The sequence below is a fragment of the Lissotriton helveticus genome, chromosome 11, assembly GCF_964261635.1.
Source record: "Lissotriton helveticus chromosome 11, aLisHel1.1, whole genome shotgun sequence".
Lineage (NCBI taxonomy): Eukaryota > Metazoa > Chordata > Amphibia > Caudata > Salamandridae > Lissotriton > Lissotriton helveticus.
This window is the reverse complement of record NC_136072.1, coordinates 534,257,954-534,277,912: the sequence shown is the minus strand read 5'-3', so window position 1 is coordinate 534,277,912 and position 19,959 is coordinate 534,257,954. Positions and strand designations below refer to the sequence as shown.

Genomic DNA, 19,959 nt, shown 5'->3' with positions numbered 1-19,959 from the left:
CCCGAATCTAGGTATCAATTCTTTTAGTAGGAGCTTAGCTACTGTTATGGCGTCATTCTGTGGGGCAGGGTAAGCTTCCACCCACTTTGAAAATAGGCAGACAATGACAAGGACATACCTTTTTCCCTCACAACGAGGCATGGTAATGAAATCAATTTGTATTCTCACAAAGGGACCCCCTGATCTCCCAATTTTCATCAGTTCAACTACTGTTCTTTTGCAAGCGTTGAACTGCTGACAGGTCAAGCACCTCTGGCAGAGAGATTCTGCTACCTTCCTGAATTTCTTGTTGTACCAAGTCTGTTGAAATACCAGAACCATGGCGTCCCTCCCAATGTGTGATCCCTCATGTATCAATCGAGCCATTGGGGCAAGCAGGTGTCTTGGTAATACAGGCATACCATTTGGGCCCACAATGACACCATCCTCACGTCTCGGCTTACAACCTTGTTCTTTCCATTTCTCTTTCTCTTCCCAGGGCGTCACATGCTGCCATTCTCTCACTTCATCCCATGTAGGCACTTCTTCAAACATTCTAAGTTGGCAGCTGTTTCCAACCCCACCCCGATTGGGATTTATTCTCATTTGTTCCATAGCACATTGTTTTGCCACCCGATCAGCGAAATCATTTCCCAAAGATACAGGGTCAAGGCCCTTCTTATGAGCAACACATTTGACCACTGCCAATTCTTTTGGTAATTGGATTGCCTCTAAAAGGTCTTGGACCACTTTTCCATTCCGAATGGGGGTACCTGAAGAAGTCAGGAATTCTCTTTGTAGCCATAACTGGCCAAAGTCATGCACAACCCCGTAACAGTACTGACTATCAGTATACACTGTTACTTTTTGTCTTTTCCCAATTTGCAAGCTCTTATCAGGGCGATCAATTCGGCTACTTGTGCAGACTTTACTCCAAATAGATAAGATGCTTCTTCAATTTTACTTAACGTGACCACAGCATAGGCAGCACTTAGGCCTCCTAGTTCATGTCTTAAGCATGAACCATCCACGAACCATTCCTCATCATGTACAGGCAAAGGAGTTTCTTTAATGTCTGGGCGAGGTTTTGTACTGAACTCTGTCAGGTCAATGCAGTCATGCTCATTATCTCCCTTATCTTCCATTACCATTGAGTCTGGGAGTAGAGTGGCAGGGTTTAAAATGTTACATCGGGTAATAACGATATTTGCAGCACCCATGAGAATCCTCTCATATTTAGTCAGCCGACTAGGGGTGAGATACTGAGTTTTTGTACGAGTCAATAGGATCACAACTGCATGTGGAACATATACAGTTACAGGATGTCCCATAATGATAGACTCACTCTGTTCTAAACTGGTGCAAGTTGCAGCTACTGCTTTTAGACATCCAGGTAGTCCAGCAGCCACTGGATCCAAAGTGGCAGAAAAATATGCCACAGGCCTTCTGGTCAACCCATGCTCCTGAGTCAGGACTGACAATGCACAATTGTCACTAGTGTCACAGAATAAGCCAAACTCCTTGGAGTAGTCAGGCATTCCTAGAGCTGGGGCTGTACACGGGCAATTTCGCAACTGTGTGAAAGCTGTTAAGCTCTCGTCATTCCATTCAACTGGGTCCTTTGCTCCTTTCTTTGTCATTTGTATCAAAGGCTTTGGGGGTACCTGAAGAAGTCAGGAATTCTCTTTGTAGCCATAACTGGCCAAAGTCATGCACAACCCCGTAACAGTACTGACTATCAGTATACACTGTTACTTTTTTGTCTTTTCCCAATTTGCAAGCTCTTATCAGGGCGATCAATTCGGCTACTTGTGCAGACTTTACTCCAAATAGATAAGATGCTTCTTCAATTTTACTTAACGTGACCACAGCATAGGCAGCACTTAGGCCTCCTAGTTCATGTCTTAAGCATGAACCATCCACGAACCATTCCTCATCATGTACAGGCAAAGGAGTTTCTTTAATGTCTGGGCGAGGTTTTGTACTGAACTCTGTCAGGTCAATGCAGTCATGCTCATTATCTCCCTTATCTTCCATTACCATTGAGTCTGGGAGTAGAGTGGCAGGGTTTAAAATGTTACATCGGGTAATAACGATATTTGCAGCACCCATGAGAATCCTCTCATATTTAGTCAGCCGACTAGGGGTGAGATACTGAGTTTTTGTACGAGTCAATAGGATCACAACTGCATGTGGAACATATACAGTTACAGGATGTCCCATAATGATAGACTCACTCTGTTCTAAACTGGTGCAAGTTGCAGCTACTGCTTTTAGACATCCAGGTAGTCCAGCAGCCACTGGATCCAAAGTGGCAGAAAAATATGCCACAGGCCTTCTGGTCAACCCATGCTCCTGAGTCAGGACTGACAATGCACAATTGTCACTAGTGTCACAGAATAAGCCAAACTCCTTGGAGTAGTCAGGCATTCCTAGAGCTGGGGCTGTACACGGGCAATTTCGCAACTGTGTGAAAGCTGTTAAGCTCTCGTCATTCCATTCAACTGGGTCCTTTGCTCCTTTCTTTGTCATTTGTATCAAAGGCTTTGCAAGGACTGCGAATCCCACAATCCATTGGCTGCAGTAACCTACAACTCCGAGGAACATTCTTATTTCTTTCTGAGTACGGGGTAACTGCATATTTTGAATTATTCTGACTCTCTCTGATGTGACTTTTCTGATACCTTTTTCTATCTGGTGTCCCAGATATTTCACTGATTTTGAACAGAACTGTAATTTCTCAGGGGCCACTTTATGTCCCTTTTCACTCAGGTGATTCAGTAAGGCAATGGTGTCAACCACGCAATCCTTATGGCTTTTAGACGCCACCAATAGGTCGTCAATGTACTGTACCAAAACAGATTTTCCAGGTAAGACTAAAGTTTCAAGGCATTTTTTCAAGATCTGATTAAAGATAGAGGGGCTTTCTGTGTACCCCTGGGGAACCCTATTCCAAACATACACGTGACTGTTGAAAGCAAATGAGAAAAGAAATTTGCTGTCTGGATGCAATGGGATCGAAAAGAATGCGTGACATAGGTCTATCACAGTGAACCATTCAGCATCCCAGGGAATCTGATACAGGATGACTGCTGGGTTTGGGACAATGGGACAGCAAGGGACCACTATCTTGTTTACCTTTCTCAGGTCCTGCACTACTCTGTACTTGCCATTAGGCTTTTTAATGCCCATAATGGGTGAATTACACGGGCTACTCATTACTTCCTGTATGATGTTTGCTTCTAGCAATTTCTGTACTTCAATGGCAACACCTGCTCTCACTTCGGCACTCATTTTGTAAGGCTTAGTGTTAGGGTAAACTGCATTTTCTTTCATTGTTATCTGTATGGGATCTATGTTTTTCATTAATCCCACATCCTTTCCTGTAAAGTCCCATACTTCTGACTTCACTGTCTGCTGGAGTTCTTCAGGTAAGTCCTGTATAGTCATTCGTTTTATTTCTGAGTCAGGTCTAATTAGCATTAGCTTGTAGATACCGTCTTCATCTGGGGTTTGAATTTCGACGCCCTTTGGTGTGCAAAAGATGGTACAATTCATTTTGCACAGCAAATCACGTCCCAGTAAATTTACCGGACTGGTATCACAGACAACAAATCTGTGCATTTGTTTAAAGTTTCCAATTGAGATCTCCATGGGCTCGGTAACAGGTGTACTAATTAATTGATTAGATACTCCTACTACTTGGATTGCTTCTCCCGAGAGGGGTAGGTTTGGAACGTCCACTGTTCTCACAGTAGAACGGGTAGCACCAGTGTCCAATAGAAAGGTGACATCATTTCCATCAACCTTTCCTTCAATGTATGGCCCTGACTGGTCTACCGGCAAAGAGGCGCCAAGTACGCACTCCTCGTCCTCCCCTCTCAGGCCCCGTCAGTATTGGTCATCACAGAAAAAGGTGTCGTTCAACAAATACTGCGAAGTTGCTGTATTTCTATCCTCATTGCCTCCCCAGATTTCTACATCATCACCCTGTGGTGACTTCCCTTTAAATATAGGCTTTGGCGCTCGGGGCACTTGAATCGTTTTTACCTGTTGCTGGGTCTTTCTTTGTTTTTCATTCTGCGTCTGTGGAATTAAATCAGGTGTTTGGGCATTATCAGCTTGTAAATACGGACACTCGTCTCGCCAATGTCCAATTTCTCCGCACTGGTGGCAGGGAAATTTCTTTTTCGCTTCCTCTCTACTCATTTTAGCTCTAGGTCTTCCTCCACCCCCATCCCCAGGGCCTTGGTTCTGAGTAATTTTGTTTAACTTATTCAATTGCTTTTCCTGCTGTTCTGCGAGCTTTACTTGAGCCCACATCACCTTCTCCTTCAGGGCCTTTTTCTTTTCTGCCATTTCGTCCTCACAGTACTTTGCGTACCGCAGGACCTCATCCATCTTTTTAGTATGCCAACAGATTTTATTATCTTTTATCCACTGACAAATTTCGGGTCTTAAACCGTTTACAAACCTGTAAATGAAGTGGGTCATGTCCTTCATCTCGATGTTATCTATACCACTGTATGTTTTGAACACCTGCAACAGCCTTTCATAAAAAGAGTGCACTGTCTCGTCCCTTTCCTGCGTTGTTCTATCTATCTTGGTCCAATCAGTTTCCTTGGCTGGCACTTTTAATTTCAAATGTTGAATTACCTGTTCATACTTCCTCATCACTTCCTTCGATGGCTCCCCTGTTTTGTCATCTCTCGGGTATTCCTCACTAGGCCAGGCGATGGCTATCTTACACTCAGTCCACAGATCTACAGGGACCACTATGTCGAAGAACCCATCCAGGTCTTTCAATAGGCATTTCTGCACTTTTACGAATCTCTCTACCTGCCGGTACCAATCGACTGGCTTTTCTCGTAATTTTGGGAAGTCATTGGTAAAGGACACAATATCCTGTCGGGACCATGGGACGTGTACATATTTTCCCCCTGGCACTTCGCGCATAGGGCATAACTGTTCTGGTTTGTCTGCTTCCTTTAGGACAAATTCGGGAGTTACTTGCTTAGACCTGGCCTCATCTTTCTTTCGAGCCCACCTGGCTTTCCACCTTTCTACATCTCCCCATTTCTGTAACACTGTCAATAGTTCCTTGACCTGCGCCTTTTTCCCTGACACATTCAGGTTTTCCAAATCTCTGTCTGAAAATTCTGCTCGGTATGGTTTCTGCAAGGGTTTCGATTTTGAAATGTCTATTCCCATACTAGCAGCAGTATCTGTCAATTTTCATGAAGTACTCGGACATTGCGGGTAAGACTTTTACACATAAACAACAGTTCTTCTTCAGAGTAGGTATTTAATCTGTCTAATCCTACGTTTCCTGCCATTAATTCTTCTATTTCTACTCTCAGTTTGTATAGGTCTAAAGGTTTCGTTTGCGAAGTTTGTTTCTCCAATTCTTGACTCCATCTTTCAATTTCTTCAGGTGTAACCAAAGTGACACTTCTAGTACCTGAAGTCGATTCCATTTGAATCTCCCTCGCATTGAAAGGATTATGTCTTTTCTGCATTCTTTTCCCTGTATTTCTAATGGGCAGATCCATCAGTGAGACTTCAGATTCACACTCACTCGTCTGTTCATCTACAATTAAGGGTTCTGGTCTGGGCTGTGCTATGACGGGAGTAATGACAGGAGGTTTTGGACTTTCATGCCGATCCCCGTACAATGGAACCACGGGTCCAATTGTTACTGGGATTGTCAATGCTTCAGGACTGGTATTTAACTGGGAGATTTTCTGAATTATTTCAGCCCTTTGTTTTGCTAGAATTTCTCGCTCCTTTTCTTCCAGCAATCTCTCTACTGATTTGTCATGTAACACCTGTGGGGTCAGAGTGGGAGCATAACTCGGGGCAGTGGGATGAGTCTCACTAGGTCCTTCACCATAATTTGGTCTTGGGAACAAACTTCCTGTACCTAGGGATCTTCGTTCTTCCTCATACTGTGGGTGCAATAACGGCATTCCTGAACTTGAGGGTCTCATCTCGCCTCCGTAAGGAGGTCGAGAACAAAAATCTGCTTCACAGGAATATCCTGTCTCCCCACTAGCTGACATTCTGGGGTAAATGTTTCTGGTATCTACTGGTCCTAGACTCTCGGTATAGGGAGGTATGTGGTAACCCCCTCCTACACTTGCGGACCTAACTTCTTCCTGGGGAGGAAGTCTTCGGGAAATATCTCCTGCACTGGAAGGTCGATGTCCTTCATTATAAGGAGGCGGACTTCTCATACACAGGTCATCTAATAATTCATCATCCGACTCTCCGATGGGTACCCAATGTTTAGATTTTTCCAACCGTTTCTTCCCCCCGGAAGGATCATCTGCTGGCATCATGGGAAACAATCCTTCCACTATCATATTCTGTCTCCACTGTTTCATCTTTTTAGCTCGTGCTTCTTGCTTCAATTTTGGATAAAATTTAGTTAACCCTTTATCCATCCGTGGCTTATCCCTTTCGAAAGCCTCGATTTCCCATTCCGCTAGCACTTCATACTGCGTTAATCTAGGTCTGGGATGTAAGTCATTCATTCGGGTTCTAAGATTGAATAGAATCCTACTGTTAAAGGTACCCTCTAACGGAAAGGCCAATACTCCGTCATCCTTCGTGTATTCCACCCAATTCTCCAACCATACACATGTGTTGTACCCTTTATCGAACATCATGAAAGATGCGGGAGTGTTGGGTTGCGGTATGACAACACCTTCTCTAGTTTTAATCGGCTTGTCCTTTTTGAAATAATTCTTTACTTTGTTTACAAGAGATACTTTTCTCTTAGTTCCGTACATAATGTCGTTTTTAACTCCTTTCCACTGATCGTTCTCAAATCCCATATGCCGTGGATCAGGTCTGGTATGCGGTCTATACGAATGCCACATACGATTTTTACGAGTGACTTTGTTTACAAAACCACTTCCAATCCAAGTGCGTCTATTATTTTCGTGCGACCAATGAAATGCACGAGTTCAAATAATCTCGACCAATGGGTGCGCGGCCTTTTCGCGAGATAGTTCCCATGCTCCGGCGCTCGCCCCTCCTTTACAATTCCAGCTCCGCTACCAACCCGCTGTGTCTACCAATCCCAGCGCGGCACGGAGTGACGTCAGAGCAGCTTCGCGACTAACTCCCTCCTTCACAAGGTAACGGAAACTTTCTTTTTTTCTAAAGTGCTTAGTGCTTGGTTATTTAACAACGAATACACATTCGCCACTGTGCTCAAGTGTCTAGACAGGAAAGAATTAGTTTCGCTGCAAGTAAACTACTTCCATTTACTTTTCACTCACTACGGGTAGATCTCTTCTGCCTACCCTTCACACTAGCATTGGAGAACCTGCTACTTCCCTAGACTCATCCACTTCTCCGGGATATATCTGAGACTAAGGTTTCCCCAGCGAACCCCTTTGCTTTCACGCAAGCTCCGATGAACCCGCTACTCTTCCGATGTGACCCTGATTAGGTTACGCCACAATGGGAATTTTGCCAATGAACCTCGTTAATAACATTTATTCAATCATACATCCAGAAAAAAACCCTAGTTAGTGCTTCCAGTTCTGCCTAACCTGCACCAACTTTCCTTAAAAGCCAGTGACCTCAAAGCAAGTGGATTCTATTCACCACTCGCTATTCAATTCCCCGGGGATTCCTTAACAACATACAAGACGTTTTACGTACGAATGGATTATTACATATAACAGTATAATAACAAGAATAATAATTTTAAAACATTTCATAATTTTTCAAAGTAAACAATTTTCAAGTGAGTGATCAATTCCCTTGAAGCGCCTACTCTTATAGCAGCATCCGACTTAGCTAGACTAACTAGTCCTACCTATCCTTGAACTATTCCCTAACCATCCTCGATGCTACCAGACAATTACTGCTAGAGATCGCGGGTCACCCAACCAATAATTTCGCCACTTCTGGCTTCGGGCCCATATACTTTACTTTATCATATACATTGATCAGGTGACCACACAATCTACTACCAATAATTGTGAGTTCCCTTTCTTATTATTTCCAGTGTACCCAACTTACCATCCACTGTTATGGGTACCTATGACCACGATGGGTCAGGGAGCTAGCTGTAAAAGGAAAGGCAGCGAAATACAAAACCCAACACTAAAACCTTTACTTCATGAAATGACCACGGACAACTGGAAGTTTTGAAAGTTTATCTTAGAATTTCAATCTCTTAAAATATACATTCCACTACAAGGAGACAGTCTAAAACCAGATTTGCAAAGAGTACATAACTATATAAAAGAACTAAAAGGGCAATCATTGAGTTTTATCAAAAATGCTAGTGCGACAGGGAACACGCTAAGTGAGAGGGAAACTAAGGTAAGGGCAAAGTGAACACGTTATAATCGGGGTTACTTTAGTCAGTTTTATGAGAGAAACTTAGGGACCATAACAGAAAATTGCAAACAGCAATGCAGAAAATGATTTCTAAAAGGTAGGGTAACATAGGAACCCGCTATGAAATAAAAATGCAAATGACTTTGTGATATGCAATAGTTGCGAAAAGCATGGAAAATTATTCATATGCAAAGGTATGTCTTTATTGAAGCAAAGACAGAAAAATAGAAAGGTGCAGTTTAAGAATTTCAGAGCAATATTTACCTAGACTGGTGTGAAAACCAACCCTGGCCACGGGTCAGTTAAGGACAGGAAAACCCTCAAGGAAGGATAACCCTCAGTGGGACAGCAGGTGCAGAATGGACACCCCAGGACAGGACAGGAAACCCAGATTAGGATCAGGACAGGACCACCAGGATACGACCAGCACCCGCAGTTTGGAAGCAACGCCAGCGCTCCACCCTCTCTGCAGCTATCGATCAGGACCCCGATTGGGTCAGCGAATTTCCCAGGAAAGTGCTCCGCCAGCACTTAAGGTTCAGTAAAACCTTCAGAGTCTATGGTCAGATTTCGGACAGAGAGCTCCGCAGCACCTCTGTATCAAGTCACCTATTGAGTGCGTTGGGTCAGTGACAGGTCAGCTATTCAGACAAGTCGGACAATTTCTCTAGCTAAACCTAGGCTAGATATACTGTTTTGGGACAGGGTACCACCCCCCAAATGTTGCAAAGTGTCGGAATCCCCAATTTGGATTGGTCCTAAGGTAGGATTTGGTTAACACACCAATCAGAACAGACTATTCTAAGGCCTATTTTGCATCCTAAGGTGCCGCCTAGCAAGATTTGGGTTCCCACGAGAAGTCGCAGGGAATACAAAGGAAAGAATTACAATGTATTCAAATAGGGTACAAGTTAGGCTTTCTCGCTGGGTGAAGGTGCATCTTCCCATGCATGCTCTGGCATCAACCTTCTTTGGCTTGGTTTCAATGCCACCGCACCATCGACTGATTCGGCGCAGTAGTGCCCTCCAAGATGGACTCCCCAGCCCCATCACCCATCAGTGCCGCGGATACATGAAAAGTAAGCGAAAACAAATTAGCACATGGAAATAAATGAAGGCATTACATGTCATAATTTCGTACTTCACGTTTATCATCATAAAAATATACTATGCAATTACGGGTAAGTGCTACACATAACAACACGATGAGCATAACATGAGCTTCACTTCATTGTCACATTAAGCTGCCATTTTAAGGCGATTACGCATACGCACCCTTTCCCTCCAAAACTATCTCTACGTGTAGTCACGTGAGTGTGACTGACGCATGCGCAGGAGAGAGAAAGTCAAGCAGCGGCCATTTTAGGAACGAGAATTATTCGTATTAGTAAAACACATAAGCAAGCATCTCTATGATACCCACGCACATTCAAAATACATAAAATTAGTGAAACAAACAATTTAAGTTACGAGATTATAATAGATTTTCGAGGTTCTTGACTCGAGCAAGTCGCGATGCGAAATCTTGCTCTATCACAGTCAGTGGAGTCATTTCCTATTTATAGCGATTCCATGGTTACTGCAGGGTGAAAGATCTAGCTTTTTCGTGGGGATCCATAAGTTTTTGTGTCGTAAGGTTCGAGACCATGAATCCTGTGGAGTATTTCCATGTTTTATCTGAATGCCATGGTTATTTTGGGACAGTAAGCAAGTAATAAAGAGAGAATGGATCACTTGTCCTGTTTTTAACAGGCTCAAGGGTTCTTGCCTTCTAAAAAACCTTCATTCACGTATTACTCGTAATAGCGGTATATGTTGGTTGTCCGCTTTTATTTTCTATGTGAAAAGCATCATCATTGGGTCTTATCTGTGCTTTCCTCCACCAGGACGGGGACCAACTGGTTATTCGCAGTAATGATCAGGGATGGTGATCAGGAATAGTGAGGGTGAAAGTGAAGTGAACTTAAAATTGCCTCCTTGCCACTGGTTCAAATTTATTTGGTCAGGGGTGGGGCAAGATTAAAATGAGATGCAGTGCGTGAATAGAGAGGCTACTGATCTATAGCACCTGTGTCAATAGATGGGTGGTCGAGCGGTCGACATGTTTCAGCCCTATAGGCGCCCTGTCGGGGCGGAGGGCTTTCTTCAGGACTGGGTTGGCAGGTCACTGTTGCGTGGCCTGCATAGGTATGTAGTTGCACTTACCCTTCTTCTCAGGGCGTCAAGTAATGCGCTGCATAGTTACGGGGCAGTTGTACCTGTAACTCTTGATTTAGAGCTCGTGGCTCCCTTAGAAGACGTGCCACGAGAGCACACTTCTACAGTGAGAAGCATTCCTTGGTGCTTGTTTGTTCTCCATCTGACGTCTTTTAGGACAGTGTAATGGCTCGCATGACATTAATGCGATTGCTTCTATAGTCAATTTCATGGCTTGGTTATAGGTAATTTCATGACTTGTGCTGGGTGTATTCATGATCGTCCTGTTTTGTAATTCAGTGACCCCCTGATGGGTAGTTTTTGATCATTCGATCTTCATTAATATTCTCCATCACTGAATACCTCCATAACATCGCCGAAAACCTATTTCATTCCCCAAAATTATTTTTGTGAAACAATACACATATTTCAAATATGTTAACCCTGCATATCCAAAAATATGTCCTTTTTTATCACAATAGAGTTAAATTAAACTGTTAACTCGTCCCAGGAAGCCATTTTGACTCACCCATATATAAAGAAATGTGGCCAAATAGGCAGCAGTCTGAATAAGTAGGAATTTCACACTGTGGTATTAAGACATGGTGCTGCTCCAGAATACCAGCAGGCAGTATGGAGGCAGCTAGCGTCCATTAATTATTTTTCAATATGAATCCAGGCCCGAAATAGTAAACCTTTATTTTTTTCACTACAATTATGTCTTTTTAAACCGCTATGTTTTATGTCGTCAAGTAAATTACTTTTTATTTTTTTATGTTATTTCTTTTACTAGGCTTTACCCCACGACTTTTCTTCTCACTTCCCACTAAGTTTCTTTTATAGCAGGGTTTCCTGTTGTGTGCAAGAATGCATGTCAGATAGTGTCTTTCTATACTTTCTTGCAATAAGAGTTTCTCTGCTTACTTGAAAGGAATTTTAACAGGTGAGTGCTAGCTAGCGAGGAATGTATGTAGTGTTTATTCAGCTTTGATAATTAATGGACTCCTGCAGACTGTCCTTCAGTGGAAGAACTCAGCACAAGCTAAGGGACCAACCCATTATCCATATATCCTTGCTATCCTACCCTCAATACCATCAGGTGTTCTCTTGTATTTTAGTGCATTCTTCAAATCGTCTTGCAGCTTCTATAGGGGCTTTGGCATCAAGAATTCATCAATATAGGGTTGTTTATTTATTTATTTATTTATTTTCCGGTTTTTATAAAGCGCATCAATCATCCCGAAGGATATCACGGCGCTAAGAGCCAGAAAAGCTACTGGAGTGACAGCTGGGATTTATGGTTTAGTGTAGAGATACGTTTTAAGATCCCTTCTGAACTGAAGATAATTGGAGGTGTGTCTTAGCTTGGAGGGAAGCTCGTTCCATCTCTTAGCTGCTAGATAGGAGAAGGAACGTCCACCTGTTCTGACCTTATGGATGCGTTTAGGTTTTGCCAATGCAGATTGGCAGGATCGCAGAGTTCTGTTAGGTTTGTAAAATTCGATCCTTCCTTGCAGTATCGAAGGGCCAGTTCCATGTAGGGTCTTGTGGGCATGACTAAGTAACTTGAAGGCAGCCCTCTGACGCATTGGGAGCCAGTGGAGTTTGTTTAGGCACTCTGATGCTGAGTCGCGCTTACTTTTGTTAAGAACGAGTTTAGCCGCCTGGTTTTGCACAATCTGCAGGCGTGAGAATAGATGTTCGTTCATCCCATTAAAAAGTGCATTACCATAATCCAGGCGACTGACCAGTAGTGCCTGCGTGACGGACCGTCTGCAGTCCAAAGGTAACCAGGGGAATATTTTGGCAAGGAGTTTGAGTATGGCAAAACTTTTCCCGCAGAGTGATCTGACATGATCTTTCATGGAAAGAGTATCGTTCTTGGGCGTTTTGCTAACACTAGGAAAACCTCAGTGGTTTAAGAGTCTCTCCAACCAAGAGGGTCTCAACGTTGAGAAACCCACCATTGTAAAGGAACCACTAGAATGTAAAAGTCCTCTATGCTGTTAGTGCTTTGACTGCAGAGAGCTCTAATGTACTTCTAGTCTGTGCTCCAAAAGCCAGCCAGAGAAGTCATCAAGTTGCTGCTGAAAGGGCTGTAGGTAATCGGTGTCTGTAGTTCACAATCAATGGACACTCCCCCTCAACAGAGAATTCCATGAATATGCCACCAGTGACTGAGATCTGATAATCTTCACCTTCTTTTGCATCCAGGTCTCCATTTACTTGATGCATGTACATAATCTACGAGGTAATTCAGCTGTTGAAAGGCTTCTCAAGATCTAGCGCCCAAAGATATAATAATGTATATATATTTTTTTAACAACAGATTTTATTTGGTTGTTCTGGTGAGATTTGGGCCATAGCGCTACAAATACATGTAAGAAGTAAACTAAAACAGGAATACCAACATTTTTAAACAATTGCAATGCCTGCGAAACATGCAGGTGATACAACATAAACAAAATGCAGACTGCGCTAGATCCTGGTATTAGTACACATGGTAAACTCACAGAGTAACGGGCTATCGCATAACATGTATCGAATTGATCAGTGAATGTATGCATAGGTAATCATTCCTATCAGGATGGTAAGGGGGAAGATCCATTCCACGCTACGTCGCCCATCGGGTCCAAATTTTCCTATGCTTTTGGGGGCAACCACAGCCAGATACACTGCAATCTCCACACCCATACATCTGCTGAGTTAGGTCTTCCACTGGCCTATAGTGGGGGGAGAAGTCCCTTTCCACAACAAGGCAATATCGCGCTTGGCGATGGTGAGGGCTAACAAGAGTAGATGTTGTTTGTACTTATTTCCCCCAATTTCGTCGGTACTGTGTAAGAGGAAGAGTTTTGGGTTGAGTGGGAGTTCCCAAGATAACACCTCGTTGAGACATGACGATACCCTGCTCCAAAAGGGCTATAATGCAGTGTGGCTCAAGACTGTATGCAAAAATGTCCCGTCCTCCCTTTCTCATCGTAAACATGTAGGGGACTGGATAACACCCATCTTCCAGAGCCTAACCCATGTGTAGTATGCGCTGTGTAGATACTTAAACTGTATAAGGCGGTATTGAGTGGACACAGCTGTGCCCTGGGGGCTAGCAATGGCTTCGGCCCAGTCGTCGTCTGTCAAGTCTGGGATATCTTCTTTCCATGCACTCCTAGTCTTATCAAGTGTTGTTCGTGTATGAGTCGTCAAAGTTTGGTATATTTGCCTGATTTTATGTAGTCCCAGGTCCCCCATCAGTATGCGGCCCTCGAGAGGGTGAAACTCTGGTAGTGTCTCCAAGGCCTGAACCAAGGGGGTCAAAGCATGGCGGAATTGAGATATTTGTAAAATGATGTCGTATGTAGCTGAAAGTCTACTTGCAATTGCTGAAAAGATTTCAATGTGGTGCCCTGCATCGCATCACTCAGGGTCAATATCCCTACTAAATCCCACCCGCGGAATCCCCTCAGCGCCGCCACCAGGCGGAGGTATGTACCGTGCCACAATGGAGTCGTTTGGGTTAGCGTCCTGCACCATCCTATCTGTCGGACTGTATTCCTCCACAGAATCTGACACACACACACACACACACACACACACACACACAAACACACACACACACTCACTCACTCACTCACTCTCTCACTCTCTCACTCTCTCACTCTCTCACTCTCTCACTCACTCTCTCACTCTCTCACTCCATGTGGAGCCAGTCTTTGTCTGATTCCCGCGAAGACCATTCAGTGATCACCCTCAGCTGCTCTGCTTTATAATAAGTGGGGAATTCTAATAAGACCTACCATTCTGTCTCCCTTGGCATACGCAACAGTATATACGGGAGTCTGGTTCTGATACCCAATACCTTGAGGTCAAGTTCACGCTATAAAAACTTGTAAACAAAAAGGTCAAAGGTGGAGTCGGGGAAAGGAGCACATCCTCTGCAAATAGTGTCATTTTGTTATAATAGATCCAAAGGGGAGGCATTGAATCTCTTCTTCCTCTCACCTTTGCTGCAAGAGGCTCTATACTGAGGGCAAATAAGAGCGGTGAGTTAGGGCACCCCTGACCAGTTTCCCTCTCTAATTTAAAAAGGTCGGACCTGACCATGTTCATGATCACTCGCGAAAGTGGAGTCGCATAATTAGGCTGGACCATGTTGATAAATTGTTCGCACATTCCAAGTTTGCGGGGAGTGTGAAAAGGGAATGACCAATCCACCCTGTTGAAAGCGCTTTCAGCATCTAGCGCCAATAGGACTGCTGGCATGTGCTTTCTAGTGGCTTTTTTGAGCAGGTGGATCACCCTCCTCAGATTTTCATCCATTTGTCTTTCCTTAATGAATCAGGACTGATCTGGGTGAATCAAATCCGACATGAGGTCTTCTAATTGAGATGCCAAAATCTAAGTATATAATTTATCATCCAAGTTTAGTAAAGTTATATGCCTATATGAAGAACAGTTGTGTGGATAATTGCCCGACTTTGGCAGAACTGAAATTAGAGCTTCACTCATCGGTGTGTAACCCCTCGAGAAGTAGTTCTGTGGCTGAATAGTGCATTCAAATGGGGTACCAATTCAGAACTAAAAGTTTTTACAAAATTTGGCTGTGAATCCATCCGGCCCAGGTGATATGAAGTTTAAGGGCAGAGATGGCTGCCTGGACCTCGTGGTCTCTGAATGGGTTACCTAGCGTCTCATTTTGGACCTCTGCCACTTGGAGAATAGTTATGTCATTTAGATATTGTAATTGGGCCATTATCACAGGTTGCTCAGCTGTGTACAATTGTTTATAGAAATCTCTGAATGCTGCAGCTTTGTCAGTTTCTGCCGTTGCCTCTCTTCCACCTAAGTTAGTTTGACCAATGGATTACTTCTCATGTTTAACCTACAGTTGGTGAGCTAGGCGTGCCCGAATTTAAACGCAGCATAGGGAACTCCGCCCTATTCATATATATTGCATTTAGTTTACCCCCTCAGTGCTGTCACTTTCCATTGTAAGGGGAGGGAAGGGTTTTCATGGTGAGCATGTTCTGCTTGTTGCATTTCTCTCTTTAGTGCTAACCTATCTCAGGTTTTTTGCTTGGTTAAAGTCGATAGGAGTGAAATGCATTTCCCCCTGACAACGTCTTTAAAGGCATCCCACTAATTAGAGAAGTCTGTATCCCAGGGGTCATTCACACTAAAAAGTCTCTAATAGTCTTAAGTATTTCATGTCAAAAAGATGGGCTTTTACTAGGGAACCAGGGAATAACCGCCTACGATATTTGGGTGTTCGGGAAGCCCACTCCATTTTTGAGGTCACAGGTGCATGGTCTGAAAGGGCTATAGTATGGATTTCTGAGTGTAAGCTGGTGTGTTCTAGGGATTGGCTTACAAAGACATAATCAATGCGAGAATAGGTGTGGTGTGAGTCTGAAAAAAAGGTATAATCACAAGTCTTTGGATGGGTGGTTCTCCAGGCATCAAGGAGGCCTGGGGAGCAGAATGTTTCTTCCAGGGCTTTCTGAAAGTTCCCGGTGAGAGTGCAGTGCAGATGAATATGGTCTAGGTCAGTGTGCCATATCAGGTTGAAATATCCCAGTAAGATGATCTCCCCCTCACTGAACTCCCCCCAGAAGAGTGAGGCAGGATTGTAGAAAGGCAGTCTGGGTTGTATTTGGGGCATAGACGGTAGATATTGTTAGACCAGCTATATTCCCTTTCACCATCAATATCTTCCCCTCTTTGTCTGATTTATAGGCGGTAGGCTGGAATTTAAGGGGCAAATGAAAGAGAAGGGCTACTCCATTATGCTTAGTGAGGGCCAATGATTGAATTATCAAACATTGTCTTAATACGTCGTCTGTGGTCTTCACTTCTTTTAAGGTGCGTCTATTGCAAAGCTATTCTATCGTGGCCATTATCAAGGATGTATTTTCACAATTTGTGACGCTTGGAGGGGGGGGTTCAGTTCCTTAACGTTCCAGATCACTTTTGTCAACACCTTGATGATATATTATGGGTAGATTGAAATAACAGGTTAGTTTCAAGGTCCCGATCCCCACCACCCCTGCAACACCCCACCTCCACTGGCAAAGGACGATTCATCACCAAATCCTGGGCCCCCAACACAAAACAAAAAAGAACCCATTCATCGATATCAAACAGGAAAAAAAAACAAGAACAAACAGGAACTTAGCTCCATAACTTTGGTAAAGATCAAACTTAACGCTCATGGGTGTGGGTGTACCGGTCACACACCGCTATGACATTCTAGCAACATGTAGCTGATAACAACACAACTTAGCATTAATAGACAATGACTTCTTAAGTATATGGAACCCCTTTCACAGGAGATCAGCATATTTTTTCAAATAAAGTTCATAGCGATCATGAGTGAACAAGGAGTACTTTTGCAACAAGCGGAGTTACAAAGCCGTTGGGCCAAAAGGCAGATTTAACAGTTTAAAGGATATTACAGAGTCTTGTGATGGCATTGCTACGGTGGTCAGGGCCAAGGGTCCACGTTGGTCCTAGTCCAGCGCTTTCCTTGCCTTTTCAAATGTTTCTGTGGAAGCCATTGTTCTCTTCCAGTTCCTGACATCGAACATGTGGTGGGTCTCTCTTGAACCTCTCGGTATTTCTGCAATCTGAGCCCAACAGTGTCACTGCATCAAACACTTCCGTAAAGTGATAGGGCTTATTTTGGTATTCAAATGCGAGGCCAAAGGGATATGGTCACCTATGTTTGATGTGATGATGGTGCAATTTATCTGTTACTGGTCCAAATTGGAGACTGCGGGCCAGTGTAGCTGTTGAGATGTCATGAAATACGCACCATGTCACTCTTTGGAAAATGATAGTCCTTTTTTCTCGCTGCTTGAAAGATAGCTTCTTTCACTTTAAGAGTGAAGCTTGACAATTACATCCCTGGGTTGTTTACCATCACCAGCCATGGGCATGGGCATTCCACCCGGTGAACCTTTTCTATTTTGACCTTGACCTGTTTGTCTCCTAGGATTTCGGAGAACAAGCCCACCACAACTGCTTCCAAGTCTGGACCCTCTACCCCCCTCCTCCAGATTCCGTAGACTAATATTATCCCGTTGTTAACAGTTTTCGAAGTCTCCACATTTTAAGAGCGTAACCTGCAGCTGGCCCTGGGATTGTGCAGAAGAGCCTTTCAGTCGTTACACTTGTTGCCCTCAGGATTAACGTTTAGTTTCTAAGTCCAGAGTGTGTATGCCTACAGAGTCCACATCCTGTTGCAGTGTCAAGAGCCTTCAATTGATGTCTGAGCAAAGAGCATTTAGCTTTGTTCCATTCATGGAGTTCACACTGAAAGCCATGTTCAGCAGGGCACACATGCAAGTGCAGAAAAAGCTGCTGGCCTCTCAACTGCCATGCCCCAGAGTACTGGGGACTTCTACATAGTTTCAATCCCCTGCCCTATTATATACTAGGGGCTTATGGGGTAGGTCATGCCAATTAAAGGGGTACCCCACCATACCATAGTGTACCCTAGTGTGTTCCATTCATGGAGTTCACACTGAAATCATTCCTTATTCAGGAGGGACAGTAACTCTGTGCAACCTTTGTGTTTTTAAATAAATCTTAAATTCCTTTATTTTGGGTTAGTGACTCGTGCTCTAAGACTTGTATTCTAGGATGTCGGGCTATTTTCTAGAAGGTCATGTGCAAGTTTTCTTTGAACTGAAGAAAGAAGGGATCTGCATTGGATGGTAGATCAAGAGCTTTGATCTTAGAGCATGTCAGGCATAAACAGTGCACTTTTACTTATTTTTCAAGGCTGTCCCTGGTTTTAAGCTTCTTTTCTGCAGCTATGGCAGCGTTCAAATACACATCCTTCTAATCCAATATTAATAAACAAAGCATAATCGTCCAAAACAAGAGGTGCTAGTTCTCTTCGACACAGAATTATGCTCCTTTCTCCCCATAAAAAGACTTCTCAGAAGATGCAAAATTGAAAAGCTTTTAAAATGAAAAGTATTTTCCTTTGTTTATTTGACTTTGTTGTTGATTGGTCTTGTGTTTGACAGATGCTTGGGCCTGGTGTGTATGTGTTTTTTGTGGTGAATCACTTTTCAACTGACTATTGTGACAAGTTAAAGCGGACTTTATATTCTTGCAGTAGGGTAGAATATATTTAGGAATCTATCATTCCTCTGCCATTCTAAATGTTTTTATACTCCATGGTCCTGTCTATTCTGTTTAACCTAAATCGTATTTTCTAGCTTGTCGACCTTTTTCATGCTCTCTAGATCAATGCAACTCATTTATTAGGTCCAATGATGTCAAATCAAGGATATATTCAAATTGTTTATATTGATATGCCTACAGTATCTCAACATCTAGATAATGCATAGTCAGAGAGGTTTTTTTCCATCTCTTGTAATCCAAGAGAGAGCATACCCAATCTGGACCAGGAAAGAGCTTGCTTTGCCACCAATAGAGCAGCTTCTCATATTTCCCTCTAAATAACTCCCATAATCGAATTTTACAGCGTGATAGTATTTTGGTTTCTGCTCCCTAACTGGACTCTACTCGCGGTGGGGAGGAACTTATTTAATCGGGGACTTAAATCCGTTTTCAATATTGTACATTAGGCTTTGTTCTCCTGGATTATCCACTAACTTGAAAGAAGGAAAACCTACTATTGGTTGCAGTGTCTGTGAATATTAAAGAGGATCACTTAATGAAAAACTGATTGCTACTTGTTTTCAATACATTTCTGCATCTTGGGTATCTGCGATTAATTCATAAGTAATCATTTGGGTCAATTCCTTTTGTTAAAATGTCTAACTTCCTGTTTTAATGCAGGAGATTGGTACTGGTGAAGGGACACCCATTTTGGTGCCTAGTGTTCTCTGCAAAGCTCATCTGGTGATTTGTTTTGTAGCTGGAAGAAAGTTCTTTAAGGTGGCTTTGGATCTTTAGGGTCATGTGACGGAGTGGAGGAAGCTTTCTTACCTTTCACCTGTATAAGTTACACTGAGGACAGGGTTATTTATGGGTCCAGTGTTTTTAAAGGCGATTGAGATGAAGATGGCTGTATGGAGCAAAGATGATTTACTACTAAATGTCCTAAGCAATTGCACATTACTTTAGAATCCCCGGCAGACAAATAGAATCGCACTTATGAATTGTTGGTGGGTATTTTAATCTTAGTGTTTCATGCAATGTGCATTCTTAAAAGTATACTATTTTACTTTTCAGAATGAATCTTTTACGATATAACAGCACTCTCTCAAAGCAGAAGAACTCAATGGCTTCTCTATCCCAGCAGCTCAAGGCCAAGTTGGACTTCTTCAGGGCCAGCATTCAAATTGATTTGGAAAAGTACAGCGAGCAGATTGAATTTGGCATCAGTAAGTTTTCCTTCTCTCTTTTGTTCATCCTGTCCTGATTGCATTCTTCCTTCTGTCA

The 19,959-nt window shown here is 43.1% G+C and overlaps 1 protein-coding gene across 1 annotated transcript in view; it reads left to right on the top strand.

Annotated features, from left to right (window-relative positions):
- The window catches only part of IKBKB (inhibitor of nuclear factor kappa B kinase subunit beta), a 543,710-nt gene that overhangs the window by 347,543 nt on the left and 176,208 nt on the right, over positions 1–19,959 (top strand). Inside the window, exon 14 of the mRNA XM_078666224.1 lies at positions 19,750–19,901. Coding sequence (XP_078522350.1) covers positions 19,750–19,901 — 152 coding nt within the window. The remainder of the gene's footprint in view (positions 1–19,749; positions 19,902–19,959) is intronic.